General features: G+C 38.9%; 2 protein-coding genes across 3 annotated transcripts; both read right to left on the reverse strand.

Moving 5' to 3' along the window:
- Window positions 1-39: 39 nt before the first annotated feature.
- Window positions 40-6,847, reverse strand: LOC137722497 (protein PUTATIVE RECOMBINATION INITIATION DEFECT 1). The gene is made up of 9 exons (XM_068461513.1): window positions 6,321-6,847; window positions 5,557-5,666; window positions 5,284-5,459; window positions 4,379-4,690; window positions 2,968-3,934; window positions 2,151-2,862; window positions 1,795-2,072; window positions 1,043-1,712; window positions 40-893 (listed from the first exon to the last, which is right to left on the reverse strand). The coding sequence occupies exons 1-9, from the start codon at window positions 6,804-6,806 to the stop codon at window positions 651-653; spliced, it is 3,954 nt and encodes a 1,317-aa protein (XP_068317614.1). The 5' UTR covers window positions 6,807-6,847; the 3' UTR covers window positions 40-650.
- Window positions 6,848-14,394: 7,547 nt separating this feature from the next.
- LOC137722375 (probable phosphoribosylformylglycinamidine synthase, chloroplastic/mitochondrial) lies at window positions 14,395-19,987 on the reverse strand. 2 transcript variants are annotated; one of them, XM_068461361.1, is made up of 3 exons: window positions 19,837-19,987; window positions 15,487-19,712; window positions 14,395-14,689 (listed from the first exon to the last, which is right to left on the reverse strand). In XM_068461361.1, the coding sequence occupies exons 1-2, from the start codon at window positions 19,876-19,878 to the stop codon at window positions 15,516-15,518; spliced, it is 4,239 nt and encodes a 1,412-aa protein (XP_068317462.1). In that variant the 5' UTR covers window positions 19,879-19,987; the 3' UTR covers window positions 14,395-14,689; window positions 15,487-15,515. The 2 variants fall into 2 exon arrangements, with proteins under 2 accessions (XP_068317462.1, XP_068317461.1); XM_068461360.1 differs by having other exon boundaries at window positions 14,395-14,694.
- Between the last annotated feature and the right edge of the window lie 221 nt (window positions 19,988-20,208).

The raw sequence follows: 20,208 nt of genomic DNA on the forward strand, positions 1-20,208 counted from the left end.
ATTTGCCAAATTTATATGTGAAGTGTTGAGCTCGTTTCGTTTCCTCGATGTGAACTATATTTTGGTGGTTGTTCGTTTATGTTGCCCTTTTTATGTTCTTCCATGGTGGTAGAACTTGATTCCGTCATCCTTGAATTTAAATGTAACGCTCTTCAAGCTTAAGTTCTGTGGTGCTCCGGGTTGCGATTAGGTCTTGATTTTTGTATTTTTAATCAAAGATTTGACAGTTAAAAATCTCGTAGTATCTCACTCTGGTCGACCATAGAAAATCCTTCCAGGAATAGCAGCACTATGATGAGCTACCTCAAGCGTTCGGGTTAAGCTGCTTTTTTAACTTCCAACTTTGCCTTTTGGCACAATGCTAAGCTTATCACATATTTGTACCGTATTTTAATACCATAAATAACACTAGGCTTAATGCGTCAATTGACGTGAAGATATTAGACAAACGAGGTGCTTCGAAGAATCACTACAGTGACTACTATTCAATCCGATAGTAATATGATTTTAGATTTGAGCGATTATTGATCGACATGATCTATGAGAGAAGATCTAGAGATAGACGGTTAGACCGTTGAGAGCCCCACAGGGGTACTCCTCAGCTGAAGCTCACCATTTTTGCCAAGATGGATTCAGTACGGATAATTTTCTTAGCTTCCGTTGGTTTCTGTTTGAGTTTTGAAGAAAAGCTCTATTTCTTCCAACAATCTCTTATCCCCAACCTGTAATCCTCCTGGATCCCTATCTAAAGACGACTCGGACGCCATCAAGTCGATGAGAAACTCACAAACTTCTCCCATGTCGTCCAGGACGGTCGCCGCCTTCGCCTTCATTTTATACTCTTCTGCAATTTCGCCTCGGCTGTTGCCGCTGTACTTTCGTTTTCTGCACACCTGCAATGTACCAAATAACTTCGTTAACTCTTTTTGCAGAACTTTGGGCTGCTGTTCGAAATTTCATCTTGTCTCGTGTTCATTCCAAAACCAACTGGAAAGAAGTATAATGACTCGAAAAATGCATGAGGAGAGAGAGGAATGGTCACCTGGAGCAACTGATTCACACTAGCAACTTGTTCCGTCTTAAGGAACTCAGAGTTCAGTAAAGCTCGAAATAAAAGTACAATCTCTGCGCTCAGATTATGAGCTTCGAGGTTTTGAATTACTGCAGATATGCAAGAATCGTCAAATACAGACCTCATCCACTCAGGAACCTTCTGACGTCTTAGCAATGTGACTGCGACATAAATTGCAGGCTTGTGAAGATTAATGAACGATTTTGATGCTAAGCTCGGGACTGCTAACGACATTGCCAGCTCTTCCACGATCATCCTGCTCCAGTTATTCTTTGTACTCGCACTTGTCCCTTGCATTCCCGCTGATTCCCACCTCAAGATCATTGATAGGCAGAGGCCACAGTTCATAGCCACTCTGAGGTCAGTGTAGAAAATAAGGCCTTCGAGGACAGCCGTTATAGACATTTGGTGCTTCGTGGTGCATATAAACTCCTTCCCTGTTCTGTTCTGCTGATCGGACAATCTGTTAAACAACTCCAACAGGCAGTATGAAGCAAAAAGTTTGACCGAACCAGATCCAAAATGCAATAGTCTGCAGAGGTCGTGGCAATAGATTCCGATAAAGGAAATCGGCTCCACCCTATCTGGAGGATCAAAGAAATGTTTCCAGTCCACAATGCCAGGTAAAACAGTGTGCAAACTGGAGGAAACCAAGAAAAAAGAAAAGTTAGTTTCGAAAGAAAAATGCAATTCTATGGTTGAATTTAGTAGTAGGAACTGACCTTCGTAAAGAGAAGTAATTTAGTAGAAGCACATAGATTAAAACTTCTCCAGAGCTTGTCTCCTCATCATGGTCAGCCAATGCCGGTCCCTTTAGACACGCTACATGAATTACGCTATTGATTGCAGAGACCAGAGAAGTACTGAGAACAATGGCTTTTGAAGGTGCTAGGAGCACTTCGTTGGAAGAATGGTGCATAACTAAGGAAAGGATGCCTATTACTAAGAGACATTCATGATTCCACGCGTCTGGAGCTCTTGGAGTGACGATATTTATTAACTACAAAAGAAGATAAACTGTCGGATTAAATTCCTATTATGGTAACCAAACTGGTATCAGAAAAATTTAGTTAGTTACCTTCATAGTCACTGCAAGCCAAGATTCTTCATCAGAAAGAGTTCCATGGTGTGCAGAGCATAAAGTTTTAAATATTAAAACCAAGGCGGCTCTGGATATCTGAGGCGACTGCGTATGAGTTGATTCGCAAAAGAAATTCTGGAAAGCATTTCCGATACCATGCAGGCATAACTGGTTGGAAACAGTTGGAAATATGTTGATACTAGATGTCATTAGATTCAATACAGAAATTATGTCATGCTCGTGTCCTTTCTCGAGAAGTTGTGTCAACAAGGACACCAAAAGTATTGCTGCATGATTATCTCCTCCGGCAATTAAATCTGCAATTGAATTAACATTTACCATACGACTAATGTTTCCATGGACTATGATGTCAGAATCATTTGCTACATTCCTTCCACAAAATTTCAGAAGCTGATAAGATAATGGCCCGCTGATTTTCTCTTCTTGGAACAGCCATTTCAATGATATTGGATGAATTCTTGCAGAAGGCAAATCCCATTCGGTTTCACTTAATGTCTCGAACAGGATTCTTTCCGCTTCTGGACTGTAGGGGATTTGGTAGCTAACCTTGGCGAGACCCCTATAAAGACCATAAAGATACACAAGCCTCATTACTGTGATTGGATCTGTGCCCCGACCTTGGAGATCACTACTGTTGACCAGAATATATTGCTCCAGGGAAGCTAAAACCAACTTATCATCTGCAAGTCTGGGGAGCAAAGTATTAAAGATGTGAAGAAAAGTAGGTTTGCAGTTGTTAAATTTACCGTCAAACGTATAAAAATAGAAGGCTGGAAATCGAAAGTTCAATTACCTTTCATCATATAAGGAACTGGTGTATAAAATCAACAGGATGGCAGATTGGCAAGAAGATAATTCCAAATTACGGGAGTTCTTTTGCCCAAGTAGAAAGAGTAAATCAATGGGATCAGATGGGAGACATAAAGCAGCATCTCTAATGGGTTGCCCCGCATCATTTCCCATAAGAACATCTACTAGTGAACTGAGCATAATATATACCCTCTGTTTCATCTTTTCTGTAGGAAATAAGCCAAGGCATCCAAATGACAAACTGAACCATGTGCTTGAAACCAGGCTGTTTGCAAGTTCCGCTGCTTGGTTATTGGAGTCCTGAAGCAGTATCGAATGAAATGTTTCCAGTACTCCAAGGGCAGTATCCTCATCCATTTCATTGAAGTTGGTTACAAACCAAGGTAACAAATGTTTTGTACATACATTCACAACAAATTGTCGTATTTCCACTTTAGCGGATTCGGTAGAATTTCCTTCCTGACTGTACGTATAATAAGCCTCCTTAAGTAGGAACAAAGAATGCAAAAGTTGACATGTATGCTTCTCAGAGGTATTTAGACAAGCAAAAACAGCATGTTGCATTGCTTCTTCAATTGGCGTTTGTAGATTCGAATTCACATGAGCAGATGGAGTTCTGATGATAGATACAAGCACTGAGCAGGTCAATATAAATGTTTCCTCAACCATCCCCATCTCCCCATCAGAATGCTTTCTAAGCATCTTTGTGAGAGTAGGTACTAGCTCTGCTATATGAGAGGAGGATACCATTCCGGGGCAATCAGAAATGCAGTTCAAAATGAGCTTTAATGTCTGACTTTGAACTGGATGGAAAGGAACATCGGCCACATAATTAAGTACTGGAACTAAAGTTGCAAACCCGACAACAAGCCTCTGTTTGAAAGCCTGCTCAGATTTTGATAAAATATCAAGCACCTGAACACATGATTTGACCAGTGGATCCTTGCATTCTGTTCATCAACAACACTTATAAGCTATTTTCATTTTTATTAAGGAAATGAAGTTTAACTAGGCTTATTAGCTGAAAACCAGTTTGTCCAAGAAGCACTCGATTTTTAAATATATTTAAAACGCACTTTTAGAAACTAAGATGCTTTGGGTTCATGAAACTGGACTTTCTAAGGGCTGGACAGAATAATATTCATAAATAAATAAGACCATATAAAAGGCTTGAGCTACCTACACTAAGAACAGTTTAAAACTTCTTAAATTCAGTAATTGCTTTTAATCAATGCTGGTTGCCGACTCCTTACTTAAAAGATAGTTTCTGGTTTCCTGATGATTGGCAATACTCAAATGGCTACTCTAACATCCAGAAAAACATACAAGCTGACAAGCTCAGCATTTTAAGGACAGTTGTTATGGTTTTATTTGGCACGAAAAAATTTACTAACCTGACAACCTCAGTATCTCAAATACATAATCTGCAATGTTTTCTTCAAGTAGGGCTTGGAGTTCTTTGCCTGAAGTGCCTTCCCAGGACATGTAATGAAATAGTAAATCCAGAGTGCTGATCTGGACTTGGCTGTCTGTTGAAAGAAGTGGGCCTTTGATGGCCTCAGTAAATAAGACATTCATCGGATTCACATCTTTTCCATCTTCTGTTGCTTGCTCAAAGCTGTCACCTTCTGATGAATTCATACTGTTTGAATCAAGTGCATATGCAGTCCCGAAAAGCCCTCTCTGCGTCAACACTGTCAAGAGTGCTGAACAAGTAATACGGAATAGTTAGTTGAGAGAAAACAGGTTTGATACGAATGAGGCAATGTACCAGCGAAGAGTAAGCATTCTATGCTCTATCAGGATGAATTCCCCCAAAGATTCATACATAACCTGAAAGGTTTAAACTTATACTTGTAACCACTGCAGGGATTAAGTTTTAACATCAAGCACTGTTTCTGAGAGCTGTAATTGTCTATCGTTTGTTTTAAATAAACTTAACATGCACATAACTGTTCAAACAAATTGATTGAACTCATTAACTAGAACTGTTCAACAGTTGTTTAAACTAACAGATCGAACTGTTGATGATAAAAATTGTAAGGACCTTCACCTTCATTGTGAAGATATAGAATGAGATCAATAAGAAACAATGGTAGTGTAGCTTAGGGAGGACCTTTCCATGCTTGGTGTCTACATATACCTATGTGCCCAAAAAGAAAACTTAAACTGACAGATAAAAAATAAAACGAGCTGACTAAAATGCTACTCAAATCTTGCTGAACTATGGTTCTCTAAAGGCCAATGGACCCAACTTTCAAGGAACAGAAAATAAGTAGCAAAGGAGTGGAAAACGGACCTACACAATTCAATCGGACATCATCGCTTTGGGTCTTCATGAGTGCCTCCAGAGACAAGCGCAATAGCTTGGGGCAAAAGGCAAATAAAAGATCAGTTCCGTCACCATCCTCTGAGGCGAATTGAAGAACAGACACTTTGTATAGAACAAACAGGATTTCTCCCCGGATCTCTTCACTACGTTAAAAGAATTAGAGCACAAAAGTTGAGTTATAATGTGGTAAATACATTAGAAAAGGGAACATGCTCTCTTTCTGAATTCTATATTTGTTACCTTGGCAATTGAAGACCTGCAATGAGATTGGTAATGAGGCCATATTTGTCCCGAATGTGAGCATAAGGATTAGTATGCTGGCAGTTTAACAGAACCCCTAAGCAGTGAAGCTGCAGTTAAAGAGTGAGTCATACGGTGTATGGATGCAAATCATTACATTTACCAGGCACCTCATCGTGGACTCAACTATGATAAACGAGGGAAACCAAGTAGCCAAAATACATGAGAGATAAATCCACTAATAATATTTCAAAGAAACACTAACTAATCCCCCCATTTGAATTAGAACATCAGGTCACCAATGGTGCGTTTGGATGAGCAACTTTAAGGTTTCATGGAGCTTAGGCTAATTTGTTAGGTTTTGTAGTGCATTTGTAGTGATTTAGTGGTAGTTTTGTCGTGCTTAGTAGTTCATTTGTAGTGTCCGTGTAGTGCATTTGTAACGATTCAGTCTAAAGTTCCCGTCGCAACTTAGAACAAAGGAAAAATAAGGCAAATTTCAGGAATCTAACAAATCTGATTGAGTTCAATTTCACAAAACCGAAAAGTTCTAGCATTACCGAAAATTTTATCAAAATCTCGAAAGTAATTTGTAAGTTCCCACTAAAACAAACGAACAGAGAATAAATTTCCTATGCTGCTGGATTGGACAGTTTTCCTTTACTTTCTCAGCAACCAAACAGTAAACAAAGCATTAAAAGAGGATTATTTGATTTAATTATAAAAACCAAAGAGACAATTGGTCAATCGGACGATGGAAATACCGTATAAACCTGACGGCGACTCCAAGCGAGGGAACCGGAAGAGAGGCTATCGGAAACCCTAGCGACGAAGTCAGCAGAAAGCGAGGCATCGGCGGAATCGCAGAGAGCGGAAACGAGACGGACGACTTGTCGTGCGATGGGGTCGTCGTCGAAGGAGGAGAGAGCGTGAACGAGAGGCGAGACGAGGAAGTGAGAGTGGAAGGTGAGGAGAGATCGGAGGAAAGGGGGGTCGGAGATGGCCTGAGAGAGCTGAGAGAGGGCGTAGGACACGTGGACGGTGGGAGATTGAGGGTTGGAGATGAGGTTGGAGAAGCAGAGCAAGCAGATTGAGCCACCTTGCTTGGTTTGGAGGATGAGCGTGGATCTGTGGCCCTGCGAGCATGCAGTCGGCGACGGCGGCGACACCGCTGAATTGGAAGCTTCATCTTCTTCTTCTTCGTCGTAGTAGTGTTGAATCTGCTGTGACTGTGAGTCGTCGAAGTACATTTTGGCGAACAGTGTTTGAATTTTGGCGCCAGAGAAAATAGAGGAATGAGGACTGGGTGGGAATATTGCAAAATGGCCGCTCTAATTTCATATTTTATTTTATTTTCTACAATTTCACATTTTATTTTTCTCAATTGTTTTTTTTTAATTTACTATTATTAAGAGGAGAGGAAAGTTCGCAGTTATTACATTAATTTTCGGGATGGGTGAGTTTCGAACTTTTAATTGCAGAATGTCGGCTGAGTTCAGCAGATGCGCTTGTGGCAGGTCAACTTCAACCAAAAAGTTCGGGATTTGAAGCTGGATCTAGATGTGGTTCTTTAACCTGCGACAAATCCATTTTTTCATGCGAGCATCGCTCTTTCCTTTGACTTGGCTTTTAGGATATTGGACCATATCAAAAAATTGGTCATATTTTTTCTCAATTAACAATCTTCCATAAGATTGAATAGTTCAAATGAATTGGATTGCAAAAAAAATAATCTAGAGATTTATTAAAAAATCCATTGACGATAGCAAAAGATCTAGGCCTAGAAACGAGTTCCCACAACACGATCCAAGTTTGACGACCAAACCTAGAGTAGCATTTTCCAAACCCTGGATATTCCTTTCCCTAACCAATATAAATGTTGGATTTGATTTTTCATGACATTTTTATTTAATTATTGGATTAAAAAGTTTGATGTTTACAAGGCAAACTTCAATGGGTGAATCAAGTTATCTCATAAAAAGATACAAGATGTTTGCGAGCGTTATGAGTACCATAGCTCCAACTCGGTTTGTTTTGTCGCCTTTTTTTTTTTTATAAGTGGAAATGCCCATTATATCCCTGAAAATTGACATTTCATTATTTTCCTATTCATTACCAAACATGGAATATATATATATATAGAAATAGAATAATGAATTTATCTAGAATAATGAATAAAGCGTAATTTATCTAGAATAATGAATTTATCAAAATGCTCTTGAACATTGTAAGTCCGTAAAATTTTAACTGTAACTCCGGTTTTGATTCCGCTTGCGCCTACGCGTTCGTACTATCGAGTACTTCAAGAATACGATAAAATAGTAATCGTACACGTCACGAAAAGACGGTTAACGAAAGTCAACAATCTCACATCCAAGAGCATTTTCGTCAATTCACTCTTTTAAAATTAATAAAATCGTAAAATTAGGAACGAATTGTCACAGGAATGGTGGCGGGTATGGTTGTAGTGGTGGTTGTAGTAGTGGTGGTGGTGGCACGATTGTAGCGTAGTGATCATGGCAACAATGGTGGTGGTAGTGGCAATGATAGTGTAGAAGGAGCATTTGTATGGTAGGTGGTGGTGGTCGCTCTCCAAAGATAAATTGTGTCAAGACGGATGCATACTGTAATTGTTTTAAATTAATGATCGAATTAAAAAATATTTCATCAAAGACTTAACTCCACTTTTTATTAAGATAGCTTTAAAAGGAACCTACATGCTGTTTTTAAAAGTTGTTGTTTGAAGGTTATTGGTTTTAAAATAAGCCGAATATTTATTTTATTAAACATTTTTTTTACTATTTAATTTTAAAATGGATTAGTTTTTGGTGAAAACAAGCAATACCAAACTAGGACTTAGTAGATTAAATTATCAAATGTTAGGGAAGGAGAATTGATGGAGATCAAACTCGCACTAGAATGCATATTTTCTACTACTGCAGTAAGACATCATTTACAGAATTATTGTATTTTTGCACCTTGTTATCTACAAAATTAAATTTTCTATCCAAGAATTTTTTTTTTAAGAAAATTTTTAATACTATTAGGCGCTCAGAGAGAGTTTGAAATTATCATAATAATTTAAAAGATACAAGAATTTTGAGTCGAAATATATGACTAGAAACCTATCATTCTATCTACTAAAAGACCACATGCTTCTATCCAAGATAATACTTGAGAAAGGAGACGCTCCTGAATTACCACATGAGAAAGGAGACGCTCCTGAATTACCACAAGTCCCTTAAAGTTCAGCTGCAGGCTTCTCAACCAAGCTTGACTGCTCATCATCTACCAAGCTGCTCACACCACCAGAAACCACAGCTCTGGGCTTTTCTTGAGCACGGCACCTCAAAGAAACACCTCTCCTATTACCAAAACTGGGAGCTGAACTTCTCCCGTGAAGCGAGCCCCAAAGCACCTGGCTTCTTCCCTTAACCGAGTTCCTCTGCAAAAAAAGGCTCTGCCTATTCGTGCCCTGCCAAATAAAACCAAGCGACATACAGCTTTCGATTTTGATCGACATTTTCTACCAAAATGCTACAATTTTTCAAAGCAATAATAAAAAAACAAAGAAAAAAATGGTAACGAAGAATACTTACTCGTAAGAACTCGGCGGCGGCTGTTTCCCGAATACCGGCCATAATCTCAACCTTGTTAAATAATTAAACGTCTTTCAATTTTAGTTAAACTTCGTTGAGATGATCATTCAATTCTATTACGATTCAAATTATGAACCGACCCTAAACGGAAAAGGATTCTCATCGGATGGACGGTCCTGATCACTATATTCTTAAAATCCTCAGAAAAAAAAAAAAAGAATAACTTCAGCTGCAGGCTTCTCAACCAAGCTTGACTGCTCATCATCTACCAAGCTGCTCACACCACCAGAAACCACAGCTCTGGGCTTTTCTTGAGCACGACACCTCAAAGAAACACCTCTCCTATTACCAAAACTGGGAGCTGAACTTCTCCCGTGAAGCGAGCCCCAAAGCACCTGGCTTCTTCCCTTAACCGAGTTCCTCTGCAAAAAAAGGCTCTGCCTATTCGTGCCCTGCCAAATAAAACCAAGCGACATACAGCTTTCGATTTTGATCGACATTTTCTACCAAAATGCTACAATTTTTCAAAGCAATAATAAAAAAACAAAAAAAAAAATGGTAACGAAGAATACTTACTCGTAAGAACTCGGCGGCGGCTGTTTCCCGAATACCGGCCATAATCTCAACCTTGAAGAAACTAAAAACAAACAAAAAAATCAAATAATTAATTTCCAGAAAAATTGATGCTTTACATTGAAACAAACACAGAAGCAGAGAAAACCCACCTCACCTTCAATTCGATTACTAATTGGGTGTGTATAAATTCTTAGGGTTTAGAGTAATTATGTATCAAATCTTACGGCATTTAGGTCTCATGAAATTTTTTTTATTTGTTGCCATAATTGATAATCTTTATGAAACCCAATATTTATGAATTTAGAGATTAAATTTTAATTATATATTAAATTTTAGTTTTAGTTTAACTAAAATTGAAAGACGTTTAATTATTTAACAAGAATTTATTATATATAATTAAAATTTAATCTCTAAATTCATAAATATTGGGTTTCATAAAGATTATCAATTATGGCAACAAATAAAAAAAAATTCATGAGACCTAAATGCCGTAAGATTTGATACATAATTACTCTAAACCCTAAGAATTTATACACAACCAATTAGTAATCGAATTGAAGGTGAGGTGGGTTTTCTCTGCTCCTGTGTTTGTTTCAATGTAAAGCATCAATTTTTCTAGAAATTAATTATTTGATTTTTTTTGTTTGTTTTTAGTTTCTTCAAGGTCGAGGTTATGGCAGGTGTTTGGGAAACAGCAGCTGCCGCTGAGTTCTTACAACTAAGTCGACTGGTTTTATACTTTCTGTTTGTCTTCAAAACCTAACAAATCAAGGAAAGCAAAGTTAAAGGAGGGTGAAGCATCATATGAAGGAGACGACGGTAGTCATCCATTATTGGATAATCACAACCTTTACCTTTTGTTAAAAATCATCAAAATTGTATGTTAAAAAATTCAATTGCAAAAAAAAAAAAAAAAAACATTTTTTATTTCTTGGAGAAGCAAAGTTAAATGAGGGTGGAGCATAGCATCACATGAAGGAGACGACGGTAGTCATCCATCATCTGATAATCACAACCTTTACCTTTTATTAAAAATCATCAAAATTGTATGTTAAAAAAAATCAATAGCAAACAAAAAAAAAAAAAAAAAAAAAAAAAAGAGAACATTTTTATTTCTTGGGGAGGTGGAGATGAGGCTGTGATTGATAAACAAAAGAAATTCTATTCTTGATGAATACATATGATTGTTTGCGTGATGACGTTCAAATTCATGACTAATCTAACAAAATCTATCATTTGACAAAAAAAACAATCAAAGGTTTGGATTTTCAGGGTTGTATTGCTTTTAATTTGGAGGGTATTAAAGTCTATTGAAGTGTGATTTTGATCATATTTGAAAGTTTTTCTAAAAACTGACATTTATAAAATTAGAGTCTTAATTTTGGTTATTTATGATAAAAACTCTTATTTAACTCTGACTTGGTAAATACAAGAACACAATGGTAGTGACAATTGTGGTTGTGGTGGTAGTGGGGGTGGCGGCTTCAATGATAGTGGCAGTTGTAGTGGTAATGGTGGCAGGTATGGTTGCTGCGGTGGTTGTAGTGGTAATTGACACACCCCGATCCGGGATGTTTACTTGGACTCCGAATCAAGTTGTGTTGGCCGACACCATACAGATGACGAAGCCATAAAGTGTAGTGATGTGGAAAATGTGAGTAAATTTAAACCTAAATGTGCCTAAATGTATAAATGCGCTTGTGAGCGAGAATGAATCCAATTCACACGTAATGTCAAGCGTAAGAAAAGTATAGCAAAGGTAGGATAAGAATTATACCGTCGAAGGTAATCACCTATACCAAGTTTGCCAAGAATCCTCGTTGACACGAAAGCTCAACTACTAAAACCTAGAGGGACAAAATAAGGGTGAGTGGGCCTAAAAATAAAGCTTTGTAAAAACCCTTTTGAAAACATAATAACCCATCGCCGTAAAACAAGTATAGTTTCCAAAATTTACATACTATGTATAGTATGTAAGTACTTGTTGTAGTCTGCAATATCTCAAGAATTCAATACGTCACAAAATTTTTAAATAGGCATATAACTTCCAATAATCGTAATATCTCGTAGAAATAAACATATCACATCGAGTGCTCATTGATATATGCTGACATACGGTTCATGCAGAGGTATTCTAACATGAACATGACTGGGTGTAATAATAATTTACGCTCTAGTATTACAATCATGTGAAGACTGGCACTATGCGCATCATATATGAGTCCTAATTGCCTATAGCAATCTAGGACAGGACTGGCACATGCAATGGATCCAAAGTGAGCGTACGGTGCGATGTGAACATACACATGAAAGACTGGTCTTAGCCCGAACGAGTATTAATACCAGTGCAGCACACGATGAGCAGATAACGCAAATATAGGGAATAAACTATTGGGGATAAAATAATCTTCCAAGAGATCTTTACCTCGTCTTTCCCTCTTTTTATCCAAGTTTGCAGCACGTCTGGGTTTGGATATCTGACCCACAACTTCCATGATAAAACGGGAATATAAGGCTCTTTGCCTTCTATGTTCATCATCTTCATCCTCTTCCATTTCAAAAGCCTCATCTCCACTTTCCTCGAGATTGAACAATTCTTCCTGTTGTGCCAACAATCTTTTCTGTTGCTCATCGATTTCATGCAATCTCCTTGAAGAAGACATTGTAAGAACTTAAGATTTAAAAACGATGAAGAGGGATTCTGAGCTAAAAAAGAAGGATTGAGTTTGGTGTATGAATGAGGATGGATGTAGGGTTTATATGGACAAAAAATGAAAGGATGAGGTTCTGGACAATACCACGTGGCACTATGTGATTGGTTGAAAATCTTATCGAAATCTTGGCTAAATTATTGTAAACAGATAGTGATATGTGACGCGTTGGGATTGGTTGAAAATCTTATAAAAAATCTATCCACAAAATAGTACATTCGAATAATGACATGTGGCATGACAAGATTGGTTGAAAACCTGATTGAAATCTTGGTTAAATTATTGTAAACAGATAGTGACACGTGGCGTGTCAGGATTGGTTGAAAATCTTATCGGAAATCTATCTACAAAATAGTACCTTTGGATAATGACACATGTCATGACAAGATTGGTTGAAAATCCTATCCAAAATTAAAACTAAATTTTTTTATTTATTATTTTATAAAAAAATTAATAATATTTTAAATTGGTTGGGTGCCAGCACAATTTGTAGGGATGAAGATGCATTTGTACCAGCGCATTTTTTAGACTTTGTGCCAACACATTTTTTAGGGTTGGAGATGCATTTGGCCAATTACTGTTCATTGGGGTAAATCACTATTCATTTAAGTGGATTAAATGGGCTGGGTGCCAGCGCATTTTTAGTGGTGGAGTTGCTATAAAGGTGAGGGAATCTGAGAGCATATGGGAGAAGAAGTGATGCGGGGACAAAGGACATAAGAGACTCACGTGGGGGGGGGGGGGGGTGGGGGGGGGGGGGGTCCCACCATGCAAAAAATCCAACACGAAAAATATTAAAATAATAAAGCGTAGTTTATCTAGAATAATGAATTTACCAGAATGGCCTTGAAGATCGTGAGTTCGTAAAATTTTAACCATAATTCCGGTTTTGATTCCGCTTTGCGTCTACACGTTCGTACTATTAAGTACTTCGAGAATACAATAAAGTAGTAACTCGTATGCATCACGAAAAGACAATTAATGAAAGTTAACAATCTCACCTCCAGGAGCATTGTAGTCAATTCACTCTTTTAAAATTAATAAAATCATATAATTAGGGACAGATTGTCACAGTAATGGTGGCATGTATGCACGATTGTGGCGCAGTGGTAATGGCAACAATGGTGGTGGTAGTGGCTATGATAGTGTAGAAGGAGCATTTGTAATGGTAGGTGGTGGTGGTAGCTCTCCATAGATAAATTGTGTCAAGACGGATGCATTCTGTAATTGTTTTAAATTAATGATTGAATTAAAAAATATTTCATCAAAGGGCTTAACTCCACTTTTTATTAAGACAACTTTAAAAGCAACCTACATGCTACTTTTAAAAGTTGTTTAAAGGTCATTGGTATTAAAATAAGCCGAATATTTATTTTGTTAAACATTTATTTTATTATTTAATTTTAAAATGGATTAGTTTTTGGTGAAAACAAGCAATACCAAACTAGGACTTAGTAGATTAAATTATCAAATGTTAGGGAAGGAGAATCGATGGAGATCAAACTCACACTAGAATGCATATTTTCTACCACTACAATAAGACGTCATTTACAGAATTATTGTGTTTTTGCACCTTGTTATCTACAAAATTAAATTTCAATTTGAATTAGCAATTAAATTTTCTATCCAAGAATTTTTTTTTAAAAAAAAAAATTTACTACTATTAGGCGCTTGGAAAGAGTTCGAAATTATCACGATAATTTAAAAGATACAAGAATTTTGAACTTGAAATGCATGAATAGAAACCTAACATTCTATCCACTATAAGACCCCATGCTCCAATCCAAGATAATACTTGAGAAAGGAGACGCTCCTGAATTACCACCATTTAAAGTTTAAACCATAATCCGTACTTTGTCCTAGCCTAGGTGTCGTATCGATGTTGAAGATATATCATGAACATGTTGCAACGTTCTGTCAGCGAAAATGCAGCGACAATGACACATATAATATCAATACCATATCGACAGTCTGTTCTTTAACCCACTGCAATTTATTTTGAACTAATCAGCATCAACGCAGATTAAGAGTTTAAGATAGGTCAAGGGTTCAATCCCTTCCTATGTACCGAAAATAAATAAATACATACGAAACAAACACATGTTAAACTCATAAACTTAAAGATGCAGCATACAAAATTGCAAGCATATTCGTTCATGAAGTTCGAAATAAGTTCAAGTTTTGACTCCGGTCGTCCTGCTGTCGCGGCTAATGCAACAGATTCCGATCAGTCATCATCGTCGTCATCTGTTCTGCCAAAACGATAAGGAAAACAAAATTCATGTCAGCAACAAAAACTGAAACCACCCCACAGCATGCATGATTCAAATCCTCTTCAACAGACAGCTAAAGCTCTCGTTAACATTATAGAAAAAGAATTCATTCAACAGCCAAATCGGATTAACAGTCCTTATGGTGACCGGTTAATTTTTTCGGAAGATACCCCTCGTAGGTTTAAATCCTAAGTTTTTTTACCAAAGGGTCTATCTTCTGAATGTTCTATCACCACAAGGACCATTAATCCAATTTTGCCTAATTAATAATTGCATCGAATATAGGTCAACAATTGCACACAATTAATGGGAGCCTGCATCCTAACCCTAGTTCCCAAAAATTTCACAATGATAATGAAATAGCAAGGCAAATCAGGGTCATCAACCGAATATATTACACTTTTTTGGCCCTGGTCAGATGATATTCATCAGATTCGCATTTTAATTGTCCAACTTATTTTATATACATACAACAGCAAACAAGCCTCATCCCACTAAGTAGGGTTGCCTATATGGAATCCTAGAACGCCACTGCGCTCGGTTTTGCATCAGATGAAAAAAAGGAACTAACTCATTATACCTCATATTTGTCGATTTCAATAATTAAACCATATAATATCGAGTCCGAAAAGCATATTAGCGAGACATGAAAATCTAAATGCCTATTTCCACAGCCCTCATGTAAGCATACTCTAAAGAAAAACACGACTCCCATGTAACTGGCAAAAAAATAAAATAAAGCAGAACTCTAAAGAAGACTGAAATACTGACCATTCTTGTACGAAAAGGAATACTGTTTTTCAAGAACACCACTCTCTAGCATTCTGGAACATTCGCAACCAGGGACTAGGGCCTTTCTTTTCCACATCCCATTGCTTGGGATACCAGGGGAATTGCCACATTAAGAAGCAACGCTCTGGATGAGGCATCATGGCTAGATGCCTCCCATCTGGAGAACAAATTGCTGCAACCCCCAAGGGAGAGCCATTGACGTTGAAAGGGTAAACTTCTGTCTCATTACCATCATCATCGCAATACCTTACTGGTGCCAACTTTGAGTGAAGCAAACGATCAAGAACACCATCATCGGGGAAATATGCTCTTCCTTCACCATGTGCAGCCCACACACCCAATGTACTGCCCTCCATTCCTTTAAACATTATAGCTGGCGAGTCCTTTATTGCCACACTGGTGAATCGGCATTCAAACCGTCCAGACTCGTTGTGAATGAACCTGGGCTGCGAAGGGTCCCCACCACCACCTAGCACACCACCAACTTGAGGACCCGGGACCCACCCCAAAAGGGCCATAAGCTGACACCCGTTGCAAACTCCAAGACTAAAAGTGTCTGGCCGCTTGTAAAACTCTTGAAATTGATTTAGAAGGGGCTGATTAAATCGAATCGATGCAGACCAACCTTTTGCAGAATCAAGCACATCGGCGTAGCTAAAACCTCCAACAAACGCAATTCCACGGAATTCATGCAATGAAATGGTTCCATTAAGAAGGTCTGACATTGTAACATCCCATGGTTCAAAACCAGAAGCATAAAATGCTGCCGACATTTCTCTGTCCCCATTGCTGCCTTCTTCTCGGATTATAGCCACTTTTGGTTTGCAAGCGATGGTCATATACTTTTCATCTGTGAAAGAAGGAGTGAAAGACAAATCCCATGAGGGCTCATGCCTATCTTTCAACCCTTCTTTTTCTAGATCCACACAAGAAGCCAACCTTTGAAGTCTTTCCAGCTGAAAACTAGTGTCCTCCCACAAGTCCCTTAGAAAAGAAGTACTCTCATTCAAATGTGTAACCCCATCAACCTTTAACTCTACTGAGGGTGTGGCACTTACTTGACCAATATTCTCAGCCAAAATATTGTAACTGCTCAGTTTTTCCAACACCAAATCTAAGTCATTCCGGCTTACCTCAATAACCAGACCAAGTTCTTCAGCAAAAAGCGTTTGGAATAGGCCCTTCCCATGTGAAGTCAAGTCCAAAGTTATGCCACAATTCCCAGAAAATGCCATTTCAAGGGCACAGACCAGTAGCCCACCATCACTAATATCATGACCAGCAGAGATCAATTCGTCAGAAAGAAGGTCCTGAACTCCCTCAAAAACTCGTTTTAGATAAGGAACATCCTCAATGTCAGGGCAGTCATTGCCAACTTGGTCAAAAACCTGAGCAAGAGCAGACCCACCTAACCTCCGCTTTCCCTTTGCCAAATCAATGTGAAGCAGCACGCCATCATCCTTGAGCTTTAAATCTGGGGTTACTGTTTTTGTTATGTCAGGACAAGTGCAATAAACACTCATTACAAGATTGCCAGGTGCCTTAACAACCTCGCCTGCAACATGGGCTGCCATGGAAAGACTGTCCTTCCCGCCATCAATTGCAATACCAAGTTCGATCATTGCCTCTGAAAGAGCTGTAGCAGCATCATACATAGCTGCTCCTTCCCCATCAAGCTTGGCTGCATACATCCAATTCCCGCTGGCTTTAACATCAGATAGAGAAGTGACCTTTGCCCAAACAAGATTTGTGAGTGCTTCTCCCACAGCCAATCTCGCCATTGCTTTTGGATCCAGCAAACCTTTGATTGGCTGCTCCCCAATGGCACATGCACCTCCAGTCACATCAGTAAAAGTCTGCGCTATTACTGCAACATCAGAGAGAGGAATTTGCAAGGGCCCAACAGTTTGCTGCTGTGCTACGAGACCTGTAACACACCTGTCTACTTTGGATGTCAAGAAGCGCTTTGAACAAACAGATGGAAGTCTCAACACCCTCTTAAGTGAATCCATCACTGTTATTCCAGGAGCAATATCAAGTGGTTCTCGTGCATCAATCGTCCTGTGGAATTCAAAACTTTTCTGTGGCATATCACCAAGTACTTTCTCAAGCTCCAAATCGACTGCAGGAGGAGGGGGAGGGAGTCCACTAGATTCACATTTTTTAATAGCTAAGCTATCAATTAAAACAGCACGTCCCTCACCATTTATTGTTCCAATAACAGCCATAGAAACCCTTTCTCTTTCACATATTGATTGCAAGAGGTGGCGGCTTTCAGGCTTCACCAAGATTGCATCTTGCTCCTGGTATTCTGCACCCCATATCTCCAAGACAGACATTGTGTGATCACCAACTACAATTGCCCGGATATCAATCTGGCCGCCCTTGGGGTATATAATTTCCTTAACAACATTGCAGTTTCCACCTGCCCCCTGATCATGAATGCTAATGATAGGGTTATTATCCCCCATCTCAATACAGGCACGGACCACACGATAAAGTTTCTGTGCCATCTCTGCATCTCCACGCTGTACAGCATTAAAATCAAGCTCCGCATCATTCTGGCCGCTAACCATGCTCGATGCTGCCCCACCCCCCATTCCAATACGATAAGCAGGGCCTCCAATTTTAACAACCAGCATACCAATGTCAGGCTCACCTTTTGTTATATGGGTGTGATCAATCTGCCCAATGCCTCCACTAAACATGATTGGCTTCAACCATTCTCTCCTGTCTCCACTTGGAAGTCTCATTCCAAATGTTCTAGTGTAGCCCTGAATCAAGGGCTCACCAAATTTGTTCCCGTAGTCTGATGCACCATTGCTAGCATCTATAAGGATCTGCAGAGGTGGAGCCAAATTTGACGGATAAGCAAAAGACGGATCTTCCCAAGGTGCATAAGAGCCCTCCATATTGAGATTCCCAACACAATAACCAGCTGTAGATGCTACAACAAAAGACCCTCTTCCAGTCGCATGGGTATCCCTGATTCGACCTCCTGCGCCTGTCTCCGCACCAGGGTAAGGCGCTACAGCACATGGGAAATTATGGGTCTCAGCAGTAAATAAAATATCAAGGTACCGAGTAGCTATGCTCAATGGACATGTTGAACCTGGCTCAACCGGTCGCATTTGCTTTACAAGAAACCCCTTGATTGCACTTGAGTTATCCTTGAAGCCAATTACAGAATTGTTTGGGTTTGCCTGCAACGTGCTCTTCACAATCTGCATCAGAGTTCTATCCATAGGCTGTCCATCTATAATAATTTTGCCAGTAAAAAACCAGTGCCTACTATGCTCACTGTTGGATTGTGCAATATCAAACAGCTCAACTGTTGTTGGATTCCTCTGGATTTCATCCTTGAATAGCCTAGTGTAGTACTGGAGATCCTGCTCATCAAATGCCAAACCCATTTCCTGATTTATCTCCTCCAATGCCTTCCGACCCCTCTCCATGACATGTACATGACGAACTTCATCCGGAACTACACTCGTTTCAAATGAAACTAGCTTCTGGGCATACACACACTCAGTCATTCGATCATGAACCAGTGCAGCAAACTCATTAATCTGATGATCTTGAAGTGATCCCTTACTAAACAGCAAGTACCTCCTTGACCGTTCCAAACGAGTCACCTCTGTCAACCCACATGCTCGACAAATTGATACAGCATTCGAAGACCAGGCTGTTGTAAATGACAACCTAGGACCAACCTCAACAATAACTGTACTAAGCCCTTCCTGCCTTTTCTTTTCAAGAAAGCTCTCAGTCCCCAAATTCTCGGGCTCATAAGTCTCCTGAAGAAGCCACTTCAAAACCAAAACCTTGTCGCTAGAAAGTGGCGAGTCAAGGCCAATGTTGAAGCACTGCTCAGTTTTCAAACCTACAATCTGATCCGTGATCTTTGTCTGAACCGTCTTCAGAAGCTCAGCTGTTGCACTCTCCTGAATGAGCGGGATGCGAAAAAAATGAATAACTTCAGCTGCAGGCTTCTCAACCAAGCTTGACTGCTCATCATCTACCAAGCTGCTCACACCACCAGAAACCACAGCTCTGGGCTTTTCTTGAGCACGACACCTCAAAGAAACACCTCTCCTATTACCAAAACTGGGAGCTGAACTTCTCCCGTGAAGCGAGCCCCAAAGCACCTGGCTTCTTCCCTTAACCGAGTTCCTCTGCAAAAAAAGGCTCTGCCTATTCGTGCCCTGCCAAATAAAACCAAGCGACATACAGCTTTCGATTTTGATCGACATTTTCTACCAAAATGCTACAATTTTTCAAAGCAATAATAAAAAAACAAAGAAAAAAATGGTAACGAAGAATACTTACTCGTAAGAACTCGGCGGCGGCTGTTTCCCGAATACCGGCCATAATCTCAACCTTGAAGAAACTAGAGATTAAATTTTAATTATATATAATAAATTCTTGTTAAATAATTAAACGTCTTTCAATTTTAGTTAAACTTCGTTGAGATGATCATTCAATTCTATTACGATTCAAATTATGAACCGACCCTAAACGGAAAAGGATTCTCATCGGATGGACGGTCCTGATCACTATATTCTTAAAATCCTCAGAAAAAAAAAAATCCTGTGATGGAGGCCAAACTAATTTATATATTTTATTTATTTTTAATGGAATAATTATTTCTTTTATTTGTTGCCATAATTGATAATATTTATGAAACCTAATATTTATGAA

This window comes from Pyrus communis, chromosome 17, assembly GCF_963583255.1.
Source record: "Pyrus communis chromosome 17, drPyrComm1.1, whole genome shotgun sequence".
Taxonomy (NCBI): domain Eukaryota; kingdom Viridiplantae; phylum Streptophyta; class Magnoliopsida; order Rosales; family Rosaceae; genus Pyrus; species Pyrus communis.